The following is a 20,966-nucleotide window of genomic DNA, read 5'->3' on the forward strand; positions in this document are numbered from 1 at the left end:
ATATAGAACAGGTATTTACAGATACGAACGGAACCACAGCAAAACTGCTGTAAAACCATTCAGACCTTCTTGATGGCCACTTCCGAGAACGTCCACAGTTGAGCAGCAGAGCTGGGCCTGGCTGTGAGGTGGGCCAGCTGAGTACCTGGGCGCCAGCCAAGGGAAATAGCTGGGGATTATGGCTTCAGCATTCTCCCGCGGCACATTCCTGAATGCTGACTGCATGGAGCCCTCACCACCCCCCTTAGGAACTCGCAGTAGGGCGGGAAAAGGGGCCCAGCAGGGAGGGGCAGCCATGAACCACTCTTCCTGCCCCTAGAATATCCGCCTGGGCCCTGAGCTGGCCCAGAGCTGCTGGCGGCCCTGCAGGCTGCCGTTTGGCAGCTGGAGATGGCAAGGGCTACTGGTGCTGCCAGGGAGCCTTCACTGGGGGACAGGAGCTGGCCCAGGGCGGCAATCGGGGAGAAAGGTCTCTGAAAGCGTCTCCCGGCTCCGTGCGGGGAGGGGTAGGACTGTCAATGCTGAGTGGGGCTGGGGTCTGCCAGAGCACCTGTCCCTCCTTTCTTTGGCCTTAGAGCTGGCAAAGGAAGGGCCACGACGATGGATGCAGCAGAGAGGTCACCCCGACGCCTGCCCAGGGCTGGATGCATGAGCAGAGAGAGGGGTTTACTCTCAATCAGGGACCTAGGATGTCCCAGCAGGGGACAGCTTTGGGGTTCCCTGCAGCCTGGGGCGTGGGCTGCCCTTACTCCCCTTGGGGTCCTGGTGGGGAGAGGCCTCTGCTTGGGCCCAGTGCTGCTACTTCCTCACTGCTCACTCGGGGAGGTGCAAGGTGACAGGGTGGCGAGGAGGGAGGAGCACAGTGTGGCTGGGGGCAGGCGCAGGAGGGATCACAGTGTCAGTCTCGCACACACGTTCACACGTGCACACCACACACACCATCCTCCGGGCTGTCAGGCTCGCCGGCTCTCACAGACTCGCCCTCTGCCTCACACACGGCCAGAGTAAATCCGAGTCTTATTGCTCTGTGGGGGTGGGACGTCGGGGACAGCTACTCCACGAAGAGCGAGAACAGCACCATCACCACGATCCCCGTGCAGAGGAGAAGCACCTGCTGCAGGGAGTGCCTGTGGGGGGAGGGGCCAGCGCTCAGGGGGTGGCACCGGGTGAGGGGGAGGGGAAGAGCCTTCAAGGGCCCCACGAGTGGCAGTCCCAGTGGGTCACTCACCATGGGTCATCTTCCTCCAAGAGGTCGGGCAGCACGTTCACCAGGGCAATGTAGAGGAAGCCGCCAGAGGTGAAGGGCAGTATCCAGGCCACAGTCTCCTCTGCAGCGGGAGAGAGCCGGACTGGCTGGGGGCCCAGGGAGCCCTATGCATCCCGCCCCCTCCCACAGGGTGGAACCAGGGGCACAGCCCAGCCTGGATATCGGGTGGAGCAGGTGTGCCCTTGATGGGGCCCCTCTGCTGACCGCCACCTGCCTGCCACCACCCACCATGCCCGTACCTACTCCCTTGGGGGACTGTGTACAGATGGCGAAGCAAGCCCCCAGCAGGCCCCCCAGTGCCGTTGAGAGCTGAAGCTTGGCTGCGCTCCATCGGTCAAAGCCGGCCCGGAGCAGGATGGCAAAGTCGCCCACCTGAGGGAAGGTCCAGATGATCACTCGGCCCCAGCAGAACCAGAGCCCCTGAGCGACTCAGGTACAGACACACTGAGACCCCTGCAAGGGCCTTCTGCTGCCTCCTACCCCCACCAGCTCACACCCCCTTAGCTGGGACCCCATGCCTGAGGAGGCTGGAGACAGCCAAGGGTGGCTGCCACCTGAAGGGCTGAGCAGCTCCAGGCCTCCTCAGTCCAGCCCCCGGGCCTGCCACTGCAAGGCAGTCCCCCCTCCCCAGCTCCAGGCCCCCAAAGCTGACCATGGGACCCTCTGGAACTCACCTCATGCGGGATCTCGTGCAGGAGGATGGCCATGGTGGTCAGGAGCCCAATCTGCAGGAAGGGGAGTCTGTGGGGGTCTGTGCCGAGGGCCAGGGCACCCACTCGTGCACTCAGTCTGCCAACACTTGCTCTGCTCTGGCTGGCCCCCGTTTGGGGACTAGAAACCCAGCAACAATCAGCCTGTCCTCATGAAGCTTACACTCAGGAGGAAGGAGGCCAGGACTGAGTAAACACAGAGAACCGTGTGATCACACACTGTGACAGCTGCTGCGGGGGACAGTAAGGCCCGGGTGCCATGGGCATGAATAATGTGGCCTAATTAGGTCAGCAAAGGCCTCCTCGAGAAAGTGCATTTAAGCCAAGGCCTAAAGGCCGAGGAGCCAACCGTTCAGAGTAGGAGGAAGGACATTCAGGCAGATAGCACAGCGTGAGGTGGGGGCCATGAAGGAGGAAAGAGCTTGGGTGTTCAAAAGTAGGCAGCGAGGGCAGAGGAAGGTGGGGGAGAAGCATCTAGAAGCAGCCTGGCAGAGGCACGTGATCCCGACAAGCGGTGTTCGCAGCAAGGAGAACAGACCAGTGGCTGGGGACAAAAGAAGGCCGTGTCCAGGAGAGCAGCAGGGAGGACGGGGGGCTCAGGTGAGAGTGCTGCTGATGTGGGGGGCAAGAGGTGATGGGCTGCAGGCCTATTTTGGAGGTAGAGCCAACTGGTCAGCACAAGCGTCGTCACTGCCACCGGAACTGCCTGGGTCCCTCCCGCCCCCGCCGCCACTCACCTTCTTGCTCACAAGGAAGCTGGCGGCCACGGCCAGCCCATGCGTGAAGTTGTCTATGGTGTTGGCCAACAGGTTCAGATAGCCGCTGACCTGCGAGAGGGGACAGAAAGCGGCTGAGCAGGGCGGGCAGGGGTGAGCTCGGCCAGCCACTCGGGGTGGGGCGGCTGCAGGACGAGGGGGCCCTGAGCGGGCCACTCACTTTGATGCTCCGGACCACGGCACCCAGGCCGGGCTCTGCAGCCGGCTGGGCCAGAGTGTGGCCTCCATTGAGCACGGCAGCAGCAACGGGGTCTTTGCGGGGGGCCTAGGGCCAGGAGAAGGAGGGAGAAGTGACATTAGATGCCCCCCACTTGGCCAGGGTGGACACAGAAGGGGAGAGGTGGAGAAACAGACAGGGAACTCCCTTTGGCTTGGCTAGACTTCTCTGTTGCTCGATCAGATGGGGGCCTCCAAACTCAAAAGACCACCGCCCGCACTGCTGTCGCTCAGTCTATGAGAACAAGCCCCAGCGGGCGCTGAGGCCGTCACACCCCAGATCCTCCCAAACAAGCTGTCCCAGCCTCCCAGAGGTCCCAAGGAAAGGCCGAGAGACCCTCTTTTTCTGGGTTCCGCTCAGAACCCAAGCCTCCACGACCTGGCACCACCACAAAACAGAGGCTGAGGTATCTAGGTGCTAGAGTTTAGGGCTCACCTGGTTGGTCCCCTCCTGCTCCTTGCTGTCCAGGAACATCTTCTCCAAAGCCAGGAAGGTCAGGAAGCCAGCAATGACCCACAGCCCCAGCTGCTGCTGCTGCTGCAGGCTCTGTCCCTCACCACCTGCAGGGGCAGCACTGACAGGCCAGGCCAAGCCAGGGCCACAGAAAGGGGGCTGTTTGGAATGGGACCTAGTCCAGGGCAGGGGCAGGGGCAGGGGGCCAGGACTGGCTGGTGGGGCAGTGGGGCCCCAGGGACTGCCCCAGGGACAGGATCAGTCCCCTGCCAGAGGCCCAGAACCCCTCTCCCGGTCATCCGGCGGAGCAGGCAGGGCTTAGGTCATCACTGGGTATGGGGCCCAGCTCCCCCCAGCCGCCCCCCTCCCGCCCCTAGCCTGTGACCTCACTCACCAAGGCTGGAGCTGCACGTGTAGGCCCAGGCCTCAGGCAGCAGGTGGAGAAACACGTTGCCCAGCAGCCCCCCCAGGGCAAAGCTGAGCAGCTGCTTCAGGCGCCGGGCCCCAGCTGCAAGGCAGAGGCGGGGCCGGGGGCTGAGGGCAGGGCCCCTGGCCCGACCGCCTCCCCGTGCAGTGTACTAGGCTCTTTGTGTTGCCCCAGCCAGAATGTAAGCCTCTAAAAGGCTGGACAGGGCCTGCTGCCCTCCTTCGGCCCCCGCCCCCAGACCCAGCAAAGGCTGGGTGCTCCACAGGAATACACCATGACCTGCACGGTGGAGCCACTACTGCCTCAGGGCTAAGGTCCCAGCTCCTCACCCCACCAGCGGGTGACCTGGGGCAGAGTACAGCTGGGACTCAGTTTCCCCTTCTGTAAACTAGGGATAATTGTACCTATCTGATACGGATCTTGTGGGAATTCAGTGACAATACACATAGCAAGAACTTCTTAAGTGGGAATGTTCTTTTCTCAACCACTGCTACTCTCAGAAAAGTAACAGAGATTTGGGGACTTTTGCCAACCTGCAGCACCCAGAGTTGGAAGTGCCAAACTCCTGGTTTGAAAGAAACTGAGCCCCAGAGGGCAGAAGCAGCATGGGGGTGGGGTAGCAAATATCCCAGGGGAAGCTGCTGCCTCTAGGCTGTGTGACCTCAGGATGGTCAAAGAACCTCTCTGTGCCTGTGCTTCCCCGTGTGCAAAATGGAGCTAATAATCCAAGTCCTCCCTACACAGACCTCACAGGTCACAGGGGATGGACCGAGTTGATGCACAGGCATGACAGCAGGGCCCCAGGAGCTCTCCATTCACAGCCTTGGCAGCAGCCCACAGCCCAGCAAACAGGGGAGTGCAAGCGCCTGGGGCCCTCGTTTCAAAGATTCCAGGGCCCGTGGTCCATGCTTACTGTGTCATACTCTTGGGTGGTGGCGAAAGGCACCTGTATTTCTAGCAGCTTTTTATTACAGCATGTCAATTGTGGACAGACAGTACGTGCAGATCATACGAAAGGGCAGCCAAGGAAAAGCCCCCACCCGTGCCTGTACCCCTCCCCAGGGGCAGCCTGCGACCAGCCTCTCATGTGTCTGCGGGTAAGGCTGGCCCAGGGGCTTTTGGTGCAAGAGCTCTTTGCACTGTGAACAGAGACCGAAGGGAGAGGCAGTGCGTCACTGGCCACTGCAACCTCACACCTGGCACAGGGCCCGCAAACACTCCGCTTTCCGCGCACCAGGCAGTGCTTTACCGACAGGGGTTCATTTAACTGTCACAATAGCACCTACGGGGCAGATACTCCTGCCATCCCCATGTTTAACATTGGGAGCCTGAGGCAGAGTGAAGTTAATTAACTTGCTCAATGGCACCCAGCTGGTATGTGGCCCAGCTGAGATCTGAACCCAGGCACGCTGGCATCCATGTCTCTAACCACTATCTATAATGCTTCTCGATGAATGCTTGTTGACAGTTATTCTTTTAGGATAAAAAACGCACACATGAATGCACAAATCAGCATGGTGCACCCTGGTCTCACGGGACCAAAGTGAGAAATTGTCTTCTGCCCTCGCCCTCCACCTCCGTCACCCCATGAGCCAGGATGTGAGACCCAGCTCTGCGTGGGAGAGCAGCGTGCTGCCCACGCTGCCGGCTGCCCCAAAGCGCCAGAGGAGGGTCACCCACCTTCTGAGCGCAGCGTGGTCCCCATCTCCAGGGGAATGACCAGTAACGGGAAGACCCCGCTGAGTCCCACCATAAGTGAGCCCAGGAGGGAGCAGATCCAGGTATCCAGCCTCTCCCCGCTCAGCAGAGCCCCCCAGGACTCGCTTTCCTTGTTGTCTAAGCGACAGGCCGCTGCGGCCCCCCGGTTCCGGAGGGCCTGCTGGGAACCCCCAGCCCTTCCCAGGAGCTCCAGGGCAACAGCAGCAAGGAACAGGAGCCTTTGGCCCGCCATGCCGAAGCCAGAGTAGGGACATCCAGGCATGCCAGGTGCTGAAAAACACAAAGGCCACTTATGTGAGCTGCCACCCTTGGCCGAGCACCTGCTTATGAAATACGGCATCTTAACCTTCCCGGCCCCCCACGTGCCATGGCGTCTACCCTCCTGCTTGCCTGGCCCAGGGCCCCTGGGCGTCCACATGGTGGGCGCACAGAGCAGAGGGTTTCTGCTTCTCCACTCTCAGAGGATCACACGTTTTTTCCTTCGGAGCAGTTTCAGACTGTGTGTCAGCCTGTCTGCCTGCGGCTAAACTTTCCCTAATGACAGGGTGAGGCGCTGGCTGGGTTCCCCTCAGCCACCGGCAGGCAGGCCCGGCCCAGCCGGGTGTCTCTGGCTGCCAGGGGAGCTTTTGCCGCCAGGATGCGCCCTGGTGAGCACATCCCAGGGACTGAGGCTGGTGCTATCCAGCTTGATGGGGGCAACTTTAGGAGGCGCAGGTGGGGAAGCCAAGCAGCTGAGCAAGGACAGGACCATTAGAGCGTCTTCCTAGGAAACAAGCCCAGAGTCCTCGGAGCACAGAGACAGACAAGAGGTGGGACTGAAGAGAAAGGAGCCTTCAGTTAGTAGCTGCCTCACAAATGCTCAAAGCACGGCCACTAACTCTGTGCTCCGCACTCACAGTGGTTAGACTGCGGGCAGGTCCCTGCAGCCCGCTCCCTGAACCTCAGTTTCCTTCTCTGAGGATGGAGACTGACTCGTTCCCACAGTTGTGCACATCAGATGAGCCTGATAATGCCGGTGTATGTGCCCGGCATGGGGGAAGCAGAAAGCCCTCCTGACGCTGTGGGAGGCCCACAGCTCTGGGCAGCAGGAATGTACCCAGCTGGTCACCCATCACAGGACCAGGATGTGAATCAATCAAGGGAGAAGTTCAGTCTGGAAACTCGGGCATGAGGTTTCAATGTGGTCTGCCCCGCCTTGTGCTGGCTGTGTCCTTGAGCTGGGGCTGTCCCTGCCTCAGTTTCCTCATCTGCTGCTAGAGGTAGGACGGAGGGAAAGCAGCTGCCTCTGGCGGCGGAAAAGACGCCCGCGTTCAGGATCTCCAGGCTCGAACGGGAGACCCTGATGGAATTCGCTGGGCTCCACTGGGGACCAAAGGCGGGCCAGGGCCAGGGCGCGCGTGGAGGCCAAGGCGGGTCACGTAAAGGTGAGGGGACCGCAGGTTTGGGAGGGGGGAAGAGGGTGCGGAGTCAGAGAAGAGCGGGAAGGAAGAAACCAAGAGAGAGAGAGCTAGAGACAGTGGGAGAGACGGACGAGGAGGGGGAGAGCAAGGGAGAGATGGGGAGCGACGTGTGGGCTACTGGAGAGAAGAGCGCAAGGAAGTTTAACTCCGAGGTCTGGAGAGGCCCGGGGCGGCCCGGGGCGAGGCGGGCCGGGGTCGGGGGTATCGCCGGGTCCATCCCGCCCAAGGCGCGGGCCCGGAGGGTCCGGCGGTCACTCACCGTGCAGCGGCGGCAGCGGCGGCGGCGCTCCGGACGTCCCCGGCCATCCAGCTGCGGCGCCGCGCCCCGCCCCAGGTCTGCCCCGCCCGGCCCTGCAGCCCGGCCCCCAGCCCGGAGCCGCCCCCCGTGCGCGGCCACGTCACACGGGACCTGTCCGGAACCCGACGCGCCGCGCGCCGCCGTGTTGTGGGGAGTGGCCGTCCGGGAGCGCTTCCGTTTCGCGGCCATGGGGGATCCGGGCGCCCAGCGCACTTCCGCTGGGGCCCGGCCAGGGGATCGGCGAGGAGGGCCAGGCGGAAGTGGGGAAACCGTGGGTACCACGCTCAGCCCGGGAGGGCCGGGCAGAGGCGGCGGCTCCGCAGGGACCGCGAGCCGCTGGGCGGCTGGGCGTGCGGGTCTGGGCGCCGCTTCTTCTCCCGGGCTGCAGTGTCCCTCGTGGCCGCACGAGGGCGCGCTCGGCTGCCGGACTCGCAGCCCCCCACCTGGCCGGCGGGCCCGGGTCCCGGGTGGAAGGGTGGCTGCGGCCGTCCGGTTCTGAGTCAGCCAGGCCTGGCTCCTCCATGAACAAGGGAAAGGGGAAGTGCCTGCCGCAGGGAGGGGCCTAGCCCCGGGAACCTCAGAAGAGGGAATTTTATTCTTACTCATCGAATTATTTTTATGCTTTGGTTTTTCACTGGGAACCTCAGGCCTTTGTCTCCAGAGCTTGTAACCCTTTGGGGTCCAATGAATGGTGGCTTGACACTGCTGCTCTGAACGCCAAACCCGAGGGAGCAAGGGCTCTGTGCTCCCCTCACCCAGAGGAAGCTGGCCTGACCTCTTAGACCTGGGCAGCAAACAATAACGTTCTTAGTATAACTGCAATTTACTGAACACCTTCTGTGTGGCATTCACTCTACTCGCATCCTCATTCCGTCCCATTGGGGTGGGCACTGTTAGCCCAGGCTGAAACGATGGCAGAGCCAGGATTCAAACGTGGGTGTCCCTGAACCCTGAGTGTGTGATACCGCCTCTCGCTTCTAGGGTGTAGGGGTCTGGTTTGGTGTTTCTACTTTGCATCCTTCTCTGGGACTCAGCCAGGGCTGTAGACTGTTCAGGAAGGACCGTGTGGGTACTTACTTGGGCAGAGATTGTGAGAGGTGGGGTTCTCCAAGCCTCTGACCCTCATGGGCAACCTGCAATAGCTCCCTTCATCTGTCCGGAGTCGCTGTCCCCTTCTGGGGGTTCTGAGGGCACCCTCAGCTCTCAGTGCCTTGTTCCACCTCACACTCTAATGTCTAGACTCCCAGCTCCTACCAGGCGGGATCAGCTTTCCTCTGAGAGCCCCTTGTCTGCCTCACCTGACCAGGCCTGTAGGTCGGCCAGGGTGCCCTCCTGTGCCCCTCCCTGAGTTCTAAGGTGAAAGTCCTGGGTTGGTTTCTTTGCCAGGGGAGCAAGACACTCAGGGATGCTGCCCTGAGCTCTAAGATGCTCTCTGCCTTGTATGCAAATCACACCATCATATGCAAAGCACTTCACAATATACAAATGATTTCACAATAATACAGTCAGCATTCCTGCCTCTGGGGGCCGAGGGCTGCTGGATACCAGCCAGAGGATGGGCAAGACCCAGCCAGAAATGCCATTTGCTGCTTTCTCACTGGCCTGGAATTTCCACCATCAGACACACTAATGGATTAAAGAAAGAAGCCCATTGTGGGTGGAATGAGACTCTAGAGAAGGTGACAATGAGCAGGAGGGTCGGGTGGAAAGACGGTGGGTGGACTAATATGTGACTGTTAAAAACTGAGTTAGCCCTGGCCGTTGTGGCTCAGTGGATTGAGTGATGGCCTGCAAACCAAAAAGTCACTGGTTTGATTCCTGGTCAGGGCACATGCCTGGGTTGCAGGCCAGGTGTCTGGTTGGGAACATGTGAGAGGCAACTGATTGATGTGTCTCTCGCACATTAATGTTTCTCTCCCTCTCTTTCTCCCTCCCCCTCTCTCTCAAAATAAATAAGATCTTTAAAAAAAACTGAATTAGATCTCCCAAGGATTTCCAGGTATAACCTAATGAGAAAGAGACATAAATAAGTATATTTATTTAATATAATCCACTATATATGTTATACACATACATACACGTGATTATAGGTATTGGTATAATTGTGAGTAAAAAAATATATGGGTCACACTTTAAGGTGTTAACATGAATTCCATGGTGGGGGGGAATATAAAAATTAAAAGGAATTTAAAAAATACGTTAAATATGTATACAATTACATTTATGCAATTATGTAAAAAATTATATAAAATCTGACACACGTATGTGTGAACATCATAGAATGTACTACGCAAACCTAGATGGTATAAACCTAAGCTATATGGTATATCACCATCATATATGTGGACAGACCCTTATTGACCGAAACGTAGCTATGCAGCAGATGACTGCATATATGTATGTATGTATGTGTGTCTGTATGTATATGTATGCCTCCTAGCTTGTGGTTATGGTTAAGACAACAAGATTCTGGTACTAGATTTCCTGGGGCAAATTCCTTAACTCCATATGTCTTAGTTTCCTCAGCTGTAAAATGAATTACTGTATTGGATCATTGTGAGGATTAAATGAATAAATATATGTAAAGCACATAGAGCTTTACCTGGCATATGGGAGTTCTATTTAAGGATTAGATATTATTGTTTATATGTATAAATACATGGGCATACAGAAAATGTTACAACAATGAAAAGAAGAGAGAAATTAAAGACACAGGGTCGGGGGGGTGGGTCATCTTCTCTCCTCCTGTTGTGACCACAGAGGAGTTTTTTTCACATTTATCAGTTGGCTTGGAGGGCTCAGGGATTGAAAGTTAAGCAGTGTGGGGTGGGTCTGGACACTGACTGCTTGGGTCTGAGTGTCCAGGAGGGACTGGGCTGCGGACCCATTTCTTTGACTTTGCTGGATTGCCCAGGGTCTGACTAACACGTTGCTCTTGGTGTTACGGTCCAATGAGAAGCAGGGGGAGCCGTGTCTCACCCGCTAATCCAGCAGTCCTGGGCCTGGTCTGATAATATTTTCAGGTGTTACAACATCACAAGAAAACACTATGCTAACATGGGAGGAGGGCAGCCCTTGAAATTCTATGTATCCTTTCCACGAACTGGGAAGGAAAGCCTTTGAAACTGTGTTTGCATCCCAGGGCCCGAAAGGTGGGAAAGGGCCCATAGGGCCTAAAGAAGGAAGCCCATTAATTAACATTGGGTAGTCATGCCCCAGTCCTGGAAAGCTGGCGCAACCTTTACCTGTCAATCAATATGTAACTTCTTCACCTTCCTCCACCCCACCAACCGTGTGAGTCCTCAGAAGAAAGTCCTCTTGGCTTTTGGCTCTCATGGCGCTCTTGGACCTCTTGGTCTTCTGGCCACAGGGCCTCTGGGTGAGCTTGCCACCCTGGCATTTGGCCACCCTTGCTTTTGCTCTCCTGTTCACTAATACACTTTGCATGCATGCTGGTCTGTAATTTTTTACTGCATCGGCGAGAAGAACCAGGGTTTCTCCAACAACACTGGCTCTGGTACCTCTGTCGGTGGGGGGGGGGGGGGGGGGCTTTCTCAGTAAATTGGCCCCAGCCTTCTATTTCCAGGTGGGACTGCAGGGCCTGCTGACCCAGCAGTGGCCGCGAGACCAGCACGGCCTTGGCATTGCCAATGCTCCGACAACCTTCCCCCTCCTCCAGCACTGCGGGGCTAGGGGCTCCAGGCTGCAGTGGATGCACATTTCTTCTGCTTCCAGAGTGCGGCCTTCACCTTCTCAGGGCTTTCCGTGGGGGTCTGCAGGCTGGTAGCAGTCTCCTGTAGAAAGGCACTTGAGGCCCAGGGCAGTGAACACCTTGCCCAAGGTTTCAGAGGGGAAGAGGCAGGCTCAGGGGCTCGCCCAGAGCCCAGTGCTCCTAAAGGAGCCTCAGGCTCCACCTCTCCAAGCCAGACCTGCCCCTCTGGAACCCCTGACCCTAACTCTCTCTCAAGTTGTCCTTTCCAGAGCAGCCTTAGCTCTTTCATGAGTCCCTGGGCTGCTTTCACCTATGAATCCCGAACACTGGCCAGACGATGCCCATAACTCAACAGCCCCCCCCCCAAACCACTACAACCACTCAGCAAATCTTCCATGGGCAGCCCACGTGCAGCCAAGCCTCACTACTTCCTGTCCAGCCTCTCTGCCTTTCCCACCTCTGGCAGGCCTGGCATCTTCTTCCTCTTCCACTGTCTCGGTGGATTAAAATCCAGCCTGTTTACAAGGCTACCTCTTCCCTGAAGGCTTATGGATCTGTCCAGCCTGAAAGACCTCAGTGTTGTGTTATGTGTCTTTGGGGCTTTTAGTTTTGTCCTCTGTGCCTCTACTACCACGACCACCACCTAACTGTGGGCTTCTTCAAAGAAAGACAAGCTTGTCCTGACTGGTGTGGCTCAGATGGGCACTGTCCTGCAAGGTTGCCAGTTCAATTCCCGATCAGGGCACATGCCTAGGTTGTGAGAGAGAAACATTGATCTGTTGCCAAACCTGTAACCCAGGCATGCGCCCTGACAAGGAATCAAACCCATGAGCTTTTGGTTTGCAACAGCAGTTTTCAGCCAGTGGGTTGCAACCCCTTTGGGGGTCGAACGACCCTTTCACAGGGGTTGCCTAAGACCATCAGAAAACACATATATAATTACATATTGTTTTTGTGATTAATCACTATGCTTTAATTATGTTCAATTTGTAACAATGAAAATACATCCTGCATATCAGATATTTACATTATGATTCATAACAGTAGCAAAATTACAGTTATGAAGCAGCAACGAAAATAATTTTATGGTTGGGGGTCACCACAACATGAGGAACTGTATTAAAGGGTCGTGGCATTAGGAAGGTTGAGAACCACTGGTTTATAAGGATGATGCTCCAATGAACTGAGCCACCAGTCGGAGCTCCATTACATTTTGAAGCACCTGCTGATAGTGCACGGGACCCACTACATTTCCTTACTGTCGTATAGTCTCTCAGTATTACCCTTGAGTCTTGAGTTTACTCTTGAGTCTTTTGGTGGGTAATCCCATCCTCCCCCGCAAAACAAAAGTATTGGAAGAAAGGAGCCAACTTTGGGTTTGGCTTGGTTTTGAACTTCACGGGAAGGGCATTTGTCTTCTGGGACTGGCCTTTTCATTCAACAATATTGGGCTAAGATTCATTCACGATACTGTGTGGAGCTGGTTTCTTTGCTTGCACTACTGAATGATGTACCACTGTGTAAATGAGTGCACTGCAATTTATTTAGCCATGTTCTTGCTCACGGGCACTTGGGTCATTTCTAGATTTTTGCTGTTAAGAACAAGACAGCCTGGCTGGCGTGGCTCTGTTGGTTGAGTGTTGCCTGTGAACCAAAAGTTCGCAGGTTGGATTCCTGGTCAGGGCACATGCCTGGGCTGTGGGTTCAGTCCCCTATATGGGGCACGTGAGAGAGGCAGCACATTGATGTTTCTCTCCCTCTCTTTTCTTTTTCCCTCCCTTCCCCTCTCTCTAAAAGAAAGAAAGGGGAGAGAGAGAGAGAGAGAGAGAGAGAGAGAGAGGGAGGGAGGGAGGAAGGAAGGAAGGAAGGAAGGAAGGAAGGAAGGAAGGAAGGAAGGAAGGAAGGAAGGAAAGAAAGAATAAAGAAAAAGAGGGAGAGGGAAAGCTTTGAAAGTTCTTGTCCCTGTCTCTTGGAGCACATGCCAGGTTTCTCTTGCCTATGCTGAGCCTCCACGTTATGAGATAAGGCTAGATTGTGAGCGCCGTCCCTGCCACTAGCCGGTGGTTGTATCCGTTGCGCTCTGACTAGCAACGCACTGGAGCTTCCGCGGCTCCACCTCTCCTCCAACACTTGGTGCCGCCAGGGCTGCTCATTTTTGCTCTTAGAAGGGTGTGAAATAGCCCCTCATTGTGGTCATTTGCATCTCCCTCGTCACCAGTGAGCTTGAGCATCCCTTAGACGTGCATTGGACACATATTTCCTCCTCTGTTAAAATGCAGGACCACTTGTTTTTTCCTAAGCATTTGCAGGAGTTTTTATGTATCTGTGATGCTTATCCTTTGGGTTCTCCGAGGCAGACGTCTCCTCCAGTTTGTGGGTTGCTTTTCACTTTCTCTAAGGTGTCTCCACTTCTCTATTGACTCCCACACCTGTGCCAGGGACGCCCACGGGCGTTGCACCCCGCGTGTGCTTGTGTGTAAGGAGGGTCGGGCGTCTCAGGGCCCATCCCCCGTGGAGACCGACCCCACTGCTCCTCCTGCTCTCTGGGGCTTTAAGACCCCAAACCCCCAGCTTTGGCTGAAGCGGCCTGGTTGGGGGAGCCCCTCTCTGACTGGGGTGGGCATGGGTGGGGGGGCGGAGAAGGCCTTGCTGAGATGGTGCCCCCTTCTCCCCCACGGAGTTATTTATCACTTCCCGCCCCTCACTGGGGGCCGGGCCCCTCTTTGCTCCGCTGGGCACAGCCCGCTGCACTCATGCTCCCCGGGGGCTGGCGGACGCGGGGGAGGGGCACTCCGGGCCGGCCCTCCGGAGGCGGAGGCGGGGGCCAGGCCTGCGGCGGGGGCTGGGGTAGGGGGCGGAAGCTGCCGGAGTAGATAAGGGCCGAGGTCGGTTCTGCGGTGAGACAGTGCGGGACGGTGCCTCCTCCCCTGGCCTCCGCCGGGCCTGTCCCCACTCCCGGAGCCAAGGTCTGACCGGCGGCTCCCTCCTCCCGCCCGCGGCTCAGGCTCGGCCTCTGCAGCCTGGGACTGCTGAGACCCCGGGGAGCAGTGGGAGACGGGCTTCAGCTTGCTCAGTCAGTTACCAACCTCAGTTACCTTCACTGGAAAACGGGGGCGAGGGCCTCCACCTACCCTTCAGAGCTGTTGGAGATGGAACCAGCTGGGGCTGGTGAAAGGCCTCTGTGGAGCTGGGCTTTTTGTAAAGGATGGGCTCCTCTCATTGTCCCGGCTGTACCCCCTCACTCTCCTGGCCTCATCCCCATCGTATAAATGGGAAAGTAGGGGGTCTCTCCTCAAGTCACAGAGCCAGCCATCACAAAGCAAGTGGGGAGGGGAATGGAACTCTTTCCAGTGCCACCAAGTTGGCGACTGAGCTAGGTTTTGTGGTGCCTGAGGCTTACACAGTTGAGGAGACCTTTTTAAGAAAATGATGACAAAGTCACAAATATCGATTAAAATTTTTTTTAATTTATTGATTTAAGAGAGAGAGAAGAAAAACCCAACTTGTTTCACTTATTTATGCATTCACTGTTGCTTCTTGTATGTGCCCTGACCAGGGATTGAACCTGCAGCCTTGGTGTATCGGGGGATGATGCTCTAACCCACTGAGCTACCCAGCCAGGGCCACAAATATAAATTTGCTAAGGCCTGTCTCCCAGGACCTTGGAAGGAACCCAGGCAAGTGAGAAGCTCAAGTCCAGCTTTTTGGTTTTCTGGCCTCACCCACAGGCCCCCTGGAAAAGCTTACACCCCTCTTCTTACAGGAGAGGGCAGCTACCAGCATGCTTATGGAGTAGGGTGGCCCAACACAGCAGGGCAACTGCCTGAGAGGCCCTGCTGCAGCGGGGCCCCACCCGTTTCGTGCCCAGGCAGCTGTCAGCAAGCCCAACCCAAGAGCGAGGGCAGCCAGGCACTTGGGGACTGCATCACGGCTATGCAAGGCCAAGCCCTCCCAGTCCCATGCAGTCCTGGTTGTCCCTTAGGGCCTCTGACACTGCGGGCCAGAGTGGTAGGGAACAATTCCTAGCAGAAAAGGAAGGGGGACTTCTCTGGGTCCATGGAAGTGCATCTGTCTTAGAGGTACATGGAATTGGGGTTCAAGCTCCTGCATGGCTATGTGACCTTGGGAAGACTCCTTTACCTTGGTTTCTTTATCTATAAAATGGGAGAGCTGTTAATGGGGCTTAAATGAGACCATGCATGAAGAAGGACTGAGCCCTTAGAAACAAATTTCCTTTCTGTGACATCTCCAGGCTCAGAGAGGCCTTTTCCTCCCTATTTTAGGGTGACGTCGCTTACCCAGGGGTGGTGTCTCTGATCCAGAGGTGAGATTTCAGCCTGCGAATGGCTGGCACCAGTGCCCTGGTTCTAACCACCGGGGTCCGTCTCCCCAGGGAATGACATGCCACAGCTAGGTGTGCATGCCCAGGCCGGGGACCAAAGGGGAGCACTTGATTCAGGGGTCTGCTCACCTTTCTGGATTTTATCATCTCTCTGCACGCATGGGCACCTGAGGCTGGAAGTTTTCCAACTCAGATATCCTATAATCTGGACCAGGAGAGGCAGGAGAGTCTGGTGATGGGGAGGGAGCTGAGGGATAAGCCATGACCGAGCGTCTGGGCAGCAGTGACACTCCAAAAGGCTCGAAGTCTTTTTCCAAACCAAGAGGTGCTGCTCTGCCTCCAGGTTTGCATAGGATTCCCACTGGGTTGGTGGTCAGAGCTGCACCTTCCGGCCAGCTGACCTTGCCCCAGTCACTCCTCCCCTCTGAGCCTCAGTTTCCTCACCTGTGAAATGGGACCAGGAAACCTGCAGCTGCTGTGAGGGTTGTAAGGCACTGTGTATGTAAAATGCATGATGAGCTGCGGCCCTGGACGGGTAGCTCAAGTGGTTAGAGCTCTGTCTTTGGGCCTCTGAGGTCTCTGTCCCTGAGAGCGAGCACCTTGGCCTAGGCCTGGGAACCGCAGCTCCAGCACTCTCCCAGGTCAGGACAGCTCAGAGTGAGGCCAGGGGCCCTGAGGTGCCGAGAAGAGTGGGGAGCAAAGGTTCTCACCCCAACTCAGGCAGGTGAAGCGGGAAGGAGGGAGGAAGTGGGGCTTCTGAGTGTCAATGGGAGTGGCCTCTGTCGTGTCATGCTGGCCACACAACACCCTGCAAATTCTCAAGGCAGGCGTTTTCCAAACGGGGAAAGTGAGGCTCAGAGAGGTGCGGTCACGTGCCCAGGTTCTCACGCTACACGCGGTCGGATCTGTCCGGCTCTGCAGTCCGGACTCCAGCAGTCACTGCTGCTTTCTTACCTTATCTGTCTGACGAGGTTGTGAGTGGAGCAGGTGACTTCAGAGGCTCAGAGGGACCCCAGGCCCTGCCACTCTCTTAGGAGATCCCCGAGCCCCATGCTGGCGGCTGGAGACCGAAGGCTGTAGCTGAGGAGAACTTGCTCATAGTGAGAGCAGAGACCCCTGGAGTAAGGGAGTGAGCGCACTGTCTCTGGAGGGCTTCAAGCAGAGGCATCCTGAGTCTCCACCAGTGTATTCCAATGGCTGAGGAGCTGGAGGAAGGTCTACTAGGCATCTGGAGGCATGGCTCCTAAGGGGCCCCCAAACTACCCGAAATGTTTCTGAAGTTCTTTATTTTAATCTTAAAAATTCATACAGTTGTTTATCCTTCTTTTTAATATGTCAACCTCCCTCCTTTATTAAAAGCAACAGTGTCCCCTCCAAGTCTCTGCCCGAGTGGACATCCAGGAAGACATGCCATGGTGTAGGCAGCACCCGAGCAGTGGCCCCAGCCCCGGGCCCCGTGGTCGAGTTTGAGAGTGTGCAGGGTCAGAGCTGAGGTCAAGACCCTACCTGTTCTCTCAAAGTCCAGAGCTCTGCCTGCCTCTGCTCCTTGCTCCTGCCTCTTCCCTGGGGCCCTCTGGTCTCCTCTCGCAGATGGTTGTCCAGCCCAACCTGACTCCCCCACTAGGAATTCTCGGGACACCTTACCCCTCCCTTCAGCCCCCGAGAGTCCTTGTCCAGAGGGGCATTACCCACCTTCAGGCCTCTCCGCATGCAACCAGCGCCCAACTCACGGATTTCTGTGCCCGTTAAGAGGAAACTGAGGTCCAGAGACAAGAGGTGCCTAACCCCAGGGCTGTGGGATGCCCAGGGTGGGGGGGGGTGGGGGTCTCTGGGCAGGTGGAGTGCGTAGGTCCGAGGAGAGGGCGCCAGATCTGGGCCCTGGCCAAGGATACAGGAGGGAGGAGGGAAGGCCACGGGCACCAGGACTGCCGTCCGGCCGGTCCCTGTGCCCAGGGTAGGGAAGTTTCTTATTTCTCCTGCTTGACTTCCCCCTTTGATTTATTATAGCCATGAAATGCTCCGCTCTCTTCTCTTTTCCTTGCTGTCCCCGGGGCTGGAGGAGCACAGTCCTCCCCCGGCACCAGGCCTGGGCCTCGCTGGTCTCCTAGCTCCTTCCATGGGTTGAGCCCAGGGGGCCAGAAACGAGAGGTGAGTCGGGCAGTCAGGAGGGGAGAAGGAGGGGCCCAGGCCTCCCAAAGACTGGCCTGGGTAGGATCCCGGGAGCTGGCAAAGTCTCACTTGGGCAGGGCTGGGGCTGGGCACAGGGTGTGGCAGGCAGTTGTGGACTTGAAAGCAGATGGCTCCCTGGGGTCGTGGGGGTGGCGGGCTCCCAGCCAACGGCTCCAGTGAGGCTTGGGGTTCGGGCCCGGCCAGGGTCTGAGGGCCAGGCACGGAGTTCTCAAAGGCCAGCCCCCAGGTCAGAGAAATGGCTTCTCTGTGACCCCTGACCCCACATTCTGATTTAACAATGGCCAAGGCAGGCCTGGCTCAGGCCGCTCTGGGAACCGGTCTGAGAACGCAGAGGCGGGCACGAGGCCTGAAGCCTGGGAAACCCCGGCCCCTCCAGGCCACAGCCGGACAGCACCCTGCGGCCCGGCTCAGGTGGGTGAAAGGGCTGGAGCCTGTCTGCCGGGCTGCCCGGCGGGCCTGCCCGCGGCCAGAGCCTTTCTGCCCGCCACTGTGCGGTGCCTGCGGTAATGGGGCTGTTGGCGTTTTGCAATGGGCCGGGGGTGGGGAGGCTGCGCACACATGCTTCCTGTGGTGACTGGGCGCTTCCTGTTTTCTCAGGCGCCGGACTTGCTACTGTCGATGTGGAAACAGGGGCAGCTGCAGCCTGGGTGGCTCCGCGCTGCGTGCCCCGACTCTGCCCAGAGGAGCCTGAGTGGGCCCGCCACCCCAAGCCCCAGGCCGGGCTAGATGGCCTGAGTTACCCCCACCCCAGGCCTCCTTGTTTCCCACCCAACAGCTTCCGCCGAGAGGAAGGAGTCAGGCAGGGCTGTTACTCCAGGCTGAGCAGGTGGCCCAAAAGGCCAGAGTCCCAGGGGCGAGAGCTCTAGGCCGGTGTCAGGGCACGTGGCTTTGGTCTCAGCTCTGTCCCTCGTCCACCGAACGACTTGACCACCCCTGACCCACTCGAGGCCTTGCCTAGTGATCATGGCATCTGTGATCAATAATCCTTCATCCATTTCTGCCCTAACTTGGCCTCGATTTTTACATCCCAAGAGCCTCGGCTTTGGGGACAGGGTGAGCACTGAACTGGGGGTGCTCAGCACAGGCCTTGACAGAGAGGGGACTTGGATAGACTGGGGCAGCGGGGGGCGTGGATAGAAAGGGCAGGCCAGGCGGGGGCGCCGGCCTGGAACAGGGCTTAGAGGTGGGAAGGCCAAGACCACGTCTGGGAGGCAGCGTGTTGAGAGTGAGTGGCAGGTGACGAGCTTGATCCGGAAGGACCAAAAGCGGGAGAAGGATTTGAGGGACCTCTGTGTTCCCGCAAACAGTAGGAAAGGGCCTGACACCCTCTTCATGCTCTTCCTCAGAAGAAAGACAAGCAGTTGTTCGGAGGGTGGGGGCAGGGTCAGCCCTCCCCAGGGGCATCGAGTACCATGTGGTGTGATGTGGGAACCCTGGGGGGGACCCAGCCTTTCCCCATCTGTCAGGTGCCCAGAGTTCCACCATGAGGGCCAGGCCTTAGGGCTCGTCACTGCCCTCTTCCCGAATGTGTTTTGTTTTGTTTTGTTTTGAAGCTGCTATTGCAAGAAGGGAGGGGAGGTGACTTTGCTTCTTGTTGAGTTTGCTGACAGCATCTGACCTTTGGAGGAAGAAGGTTGGTTTTTTTTTTTTTTTTTTTTGGTTTTTTGTTTTTGCAGCAAGGTTGGGGCCTGAGCCCCCTGGGAACTGACCAGTCCACTAAGCGAGTTCAGTCACCCCATTGGTCCAGGCGGTTCTGAGGTGCCTGTCCCACAAGGATCTCCCCACACATCTCAAGGCCTGCCCATCCCAGACAGAGCACAAGAGGCCTTAGGATCTCAAGACCCTGAGGCCCAGCCGGAGGGGCCATCAGGCCAGCCTGTGCCCCACCACCCTGTCCCCAGCCTTGGTGCCCTGGGCCAGCCCAAGTGCTGAGCTGGCAGCTCCGCAGCTGCTTCTGCCCACGGAGGCCCAGTTATAAATAAGCCCAATGCGGCCAAGTCATCAAGTTCTGCCTCAGCCGCATTACCTCAGTGACCACAGGTTGAGGCTGCCCAGAGCTGGGCCCACCAGGACATGCCCACCCGGGCCAAAGGCCGGACCAGCCTTGATGCCTCCTGGGGTCCCCAGACCCAGGGTTTGTGCATCTGCCGCTGCTCAGACCTGGGCCTCCCTGGACACAGGCCACAGAAGGGGCAGGGCCATCCCGCCTGCACGGAGCCAGTAGCTATTTACAAACCGAAACCGGGAGGAGTGAAGTGGCTGTGGCCAAAGTGGCTCCAGGCCCCCAGCCCCCACTCCCACTCCATCCCCAGCAGCCCATCCCCCCTCTCCCCGTGGCTTCCTCTTTCCTTCCCCATACAGCCCCCAGCCTCCCACTGCCTGGCCATCTCTCTCTGGACAAACTGCAAGCAAGCACCTCGCAGTGACCCTCCACCCCACAGAGGCCCAGTCTGCGGGTCCCCTTATCTTCCCCGTCCCTGGGACCCCGTCAGTCTGGGCTCCTTAGAGCAGTAGCCCCTTCCCACCCAGGCCCAGCCCACCCTGGCCTGCCCACGGCACATTCCCACAGTTCTCAGTTCCTCTTCGTGCTTGGAAAAGCTCCAACGCCGATGGCCACCACCATACTGCCTGTCCTTGCCTGAGGATGGCTTCTCTGCGCACCCTCCGTCTTCACGGGGAGCCGAAGGATCTGGAGTGCCGTGGAGGAACTTGGGGCACCTGGAGACTTCAGGGGGCATGTTTCTGGGTCGCAGGCCCCAGCCACCACTCTCTTTGAGTTGAGTTTTGACTCACTCTTCAGGCTGGTGTGGGTCACAGGCGCTTGTGTGATGCAGAATTGAGCTGGGACAGCCGGGCGTGGGGCCTGAGACCGCAGCTCAGCCTGCTTAGGGAATGACAGGCAGGACGGTGCTGTAGAGGGAGCTGCTCCAAGGAGAGACAACGGTGGCAGTACCGACACTCGTCACTAATTATGGCTTCCAGTTCATACCAGCCAGTTCTCTCTGTCCCCAGAGCGAGCCTGTCCCATTATCGTCATCACAAATAGAAACTGAGGCTCAGAGGGGAGACCGCATGTCTGAGGCTACACAGCTAGAGTGGACTGCAGTTCGAGATTTCTAGATGCCCAGGCCCGTTGCCTCTCCACCCGAGCGCAGCCCCGCTTCGGCTCGGACCTCCGGCTCCACATCGGGAGGACGGGAGTTTCCCAGCGCTGTGGAAAAGGGAGCGGCAACGCTGGCCTGAAGCTTGAGACCTTGGACAGCAGCGCTGTCACGCTGTCAAATGGCCATCTCTGACCGGGCCAGCCGGGCCTGATGCCCCCTGCCCCACCTGGAGGGAAGGACCTGATGGGCCCATTCCTTCCCTCCGGCCAAGTCCCAGGTGAGGCAAAAGCC

The 20,966-nt window shown here is 57.8% G+C and overlaps 1 protein-coding gene across 4 annotated transcripts; it reads right to left on the minus strand.

Annotated features, from left to right (window-relative positions):
• Positions 1–920: 920 nt before the first annotated feature.
• Positions 921–7,364, minus strand: SLC39A13 (solute carrier family 39 member 13). Of its 4 annotated transcripts, none has more exons than XM_090261584.1 (10): positions 7,289–7,364; positions 5,531–5,839; positions 3,818–3,931; positions 3,406–3,530; positions 2,914–3,018; positions 2,715–2,804; positions 1,942–1,992; positions 1,507–1,639; positions 1,229–1,328; positions 921–1,127 (listed from the first exon to the last, which is right to left on the minus strand). In XM_090261584.1, the coding sequence occupies exons 2-10, from the start codon at positions 5,829–5,831 to the stop codon at positions 1,052–1,054; spliced, it is 1,095 nt and encodes a 364-aa protein (XP_090117710.1). In that variant the 5' UTR covers positions 5,832–5,839; positions 7,289–7,364; the 3' UTR covers positions 921–1,051. The 4 variants fall into 4 exon arrangements, with proteins under 4 accessions (XP_090117710.1, XP_090117719.1, XP_090117727.1 ...); XM_090261601.1 differs by having other exon boundaries at positions 1,064–1,127; positions 1,511–1,639; XM_090261593.1 differs by lacking the exon at positions 2,914–3,018.
• Between the last annotated feature and the right edge of the window lie 13,602 nt (positions 7,365–20,966).

This window comes from Furipterus horrens, unplaced genomic scaffold (genome assembly GCF_987537825.1).
Source record: "Furipterus horrens unplaced genomic scaffold, mFurHor1.1.pri manual_scaffold_2, whole genome shotgun sequence".
NCBI lineage: Eukaryota > Metazoa > Chordata > Mammalia > Chiroptera > Furipteridae > Furipterus > Furipterus horrens.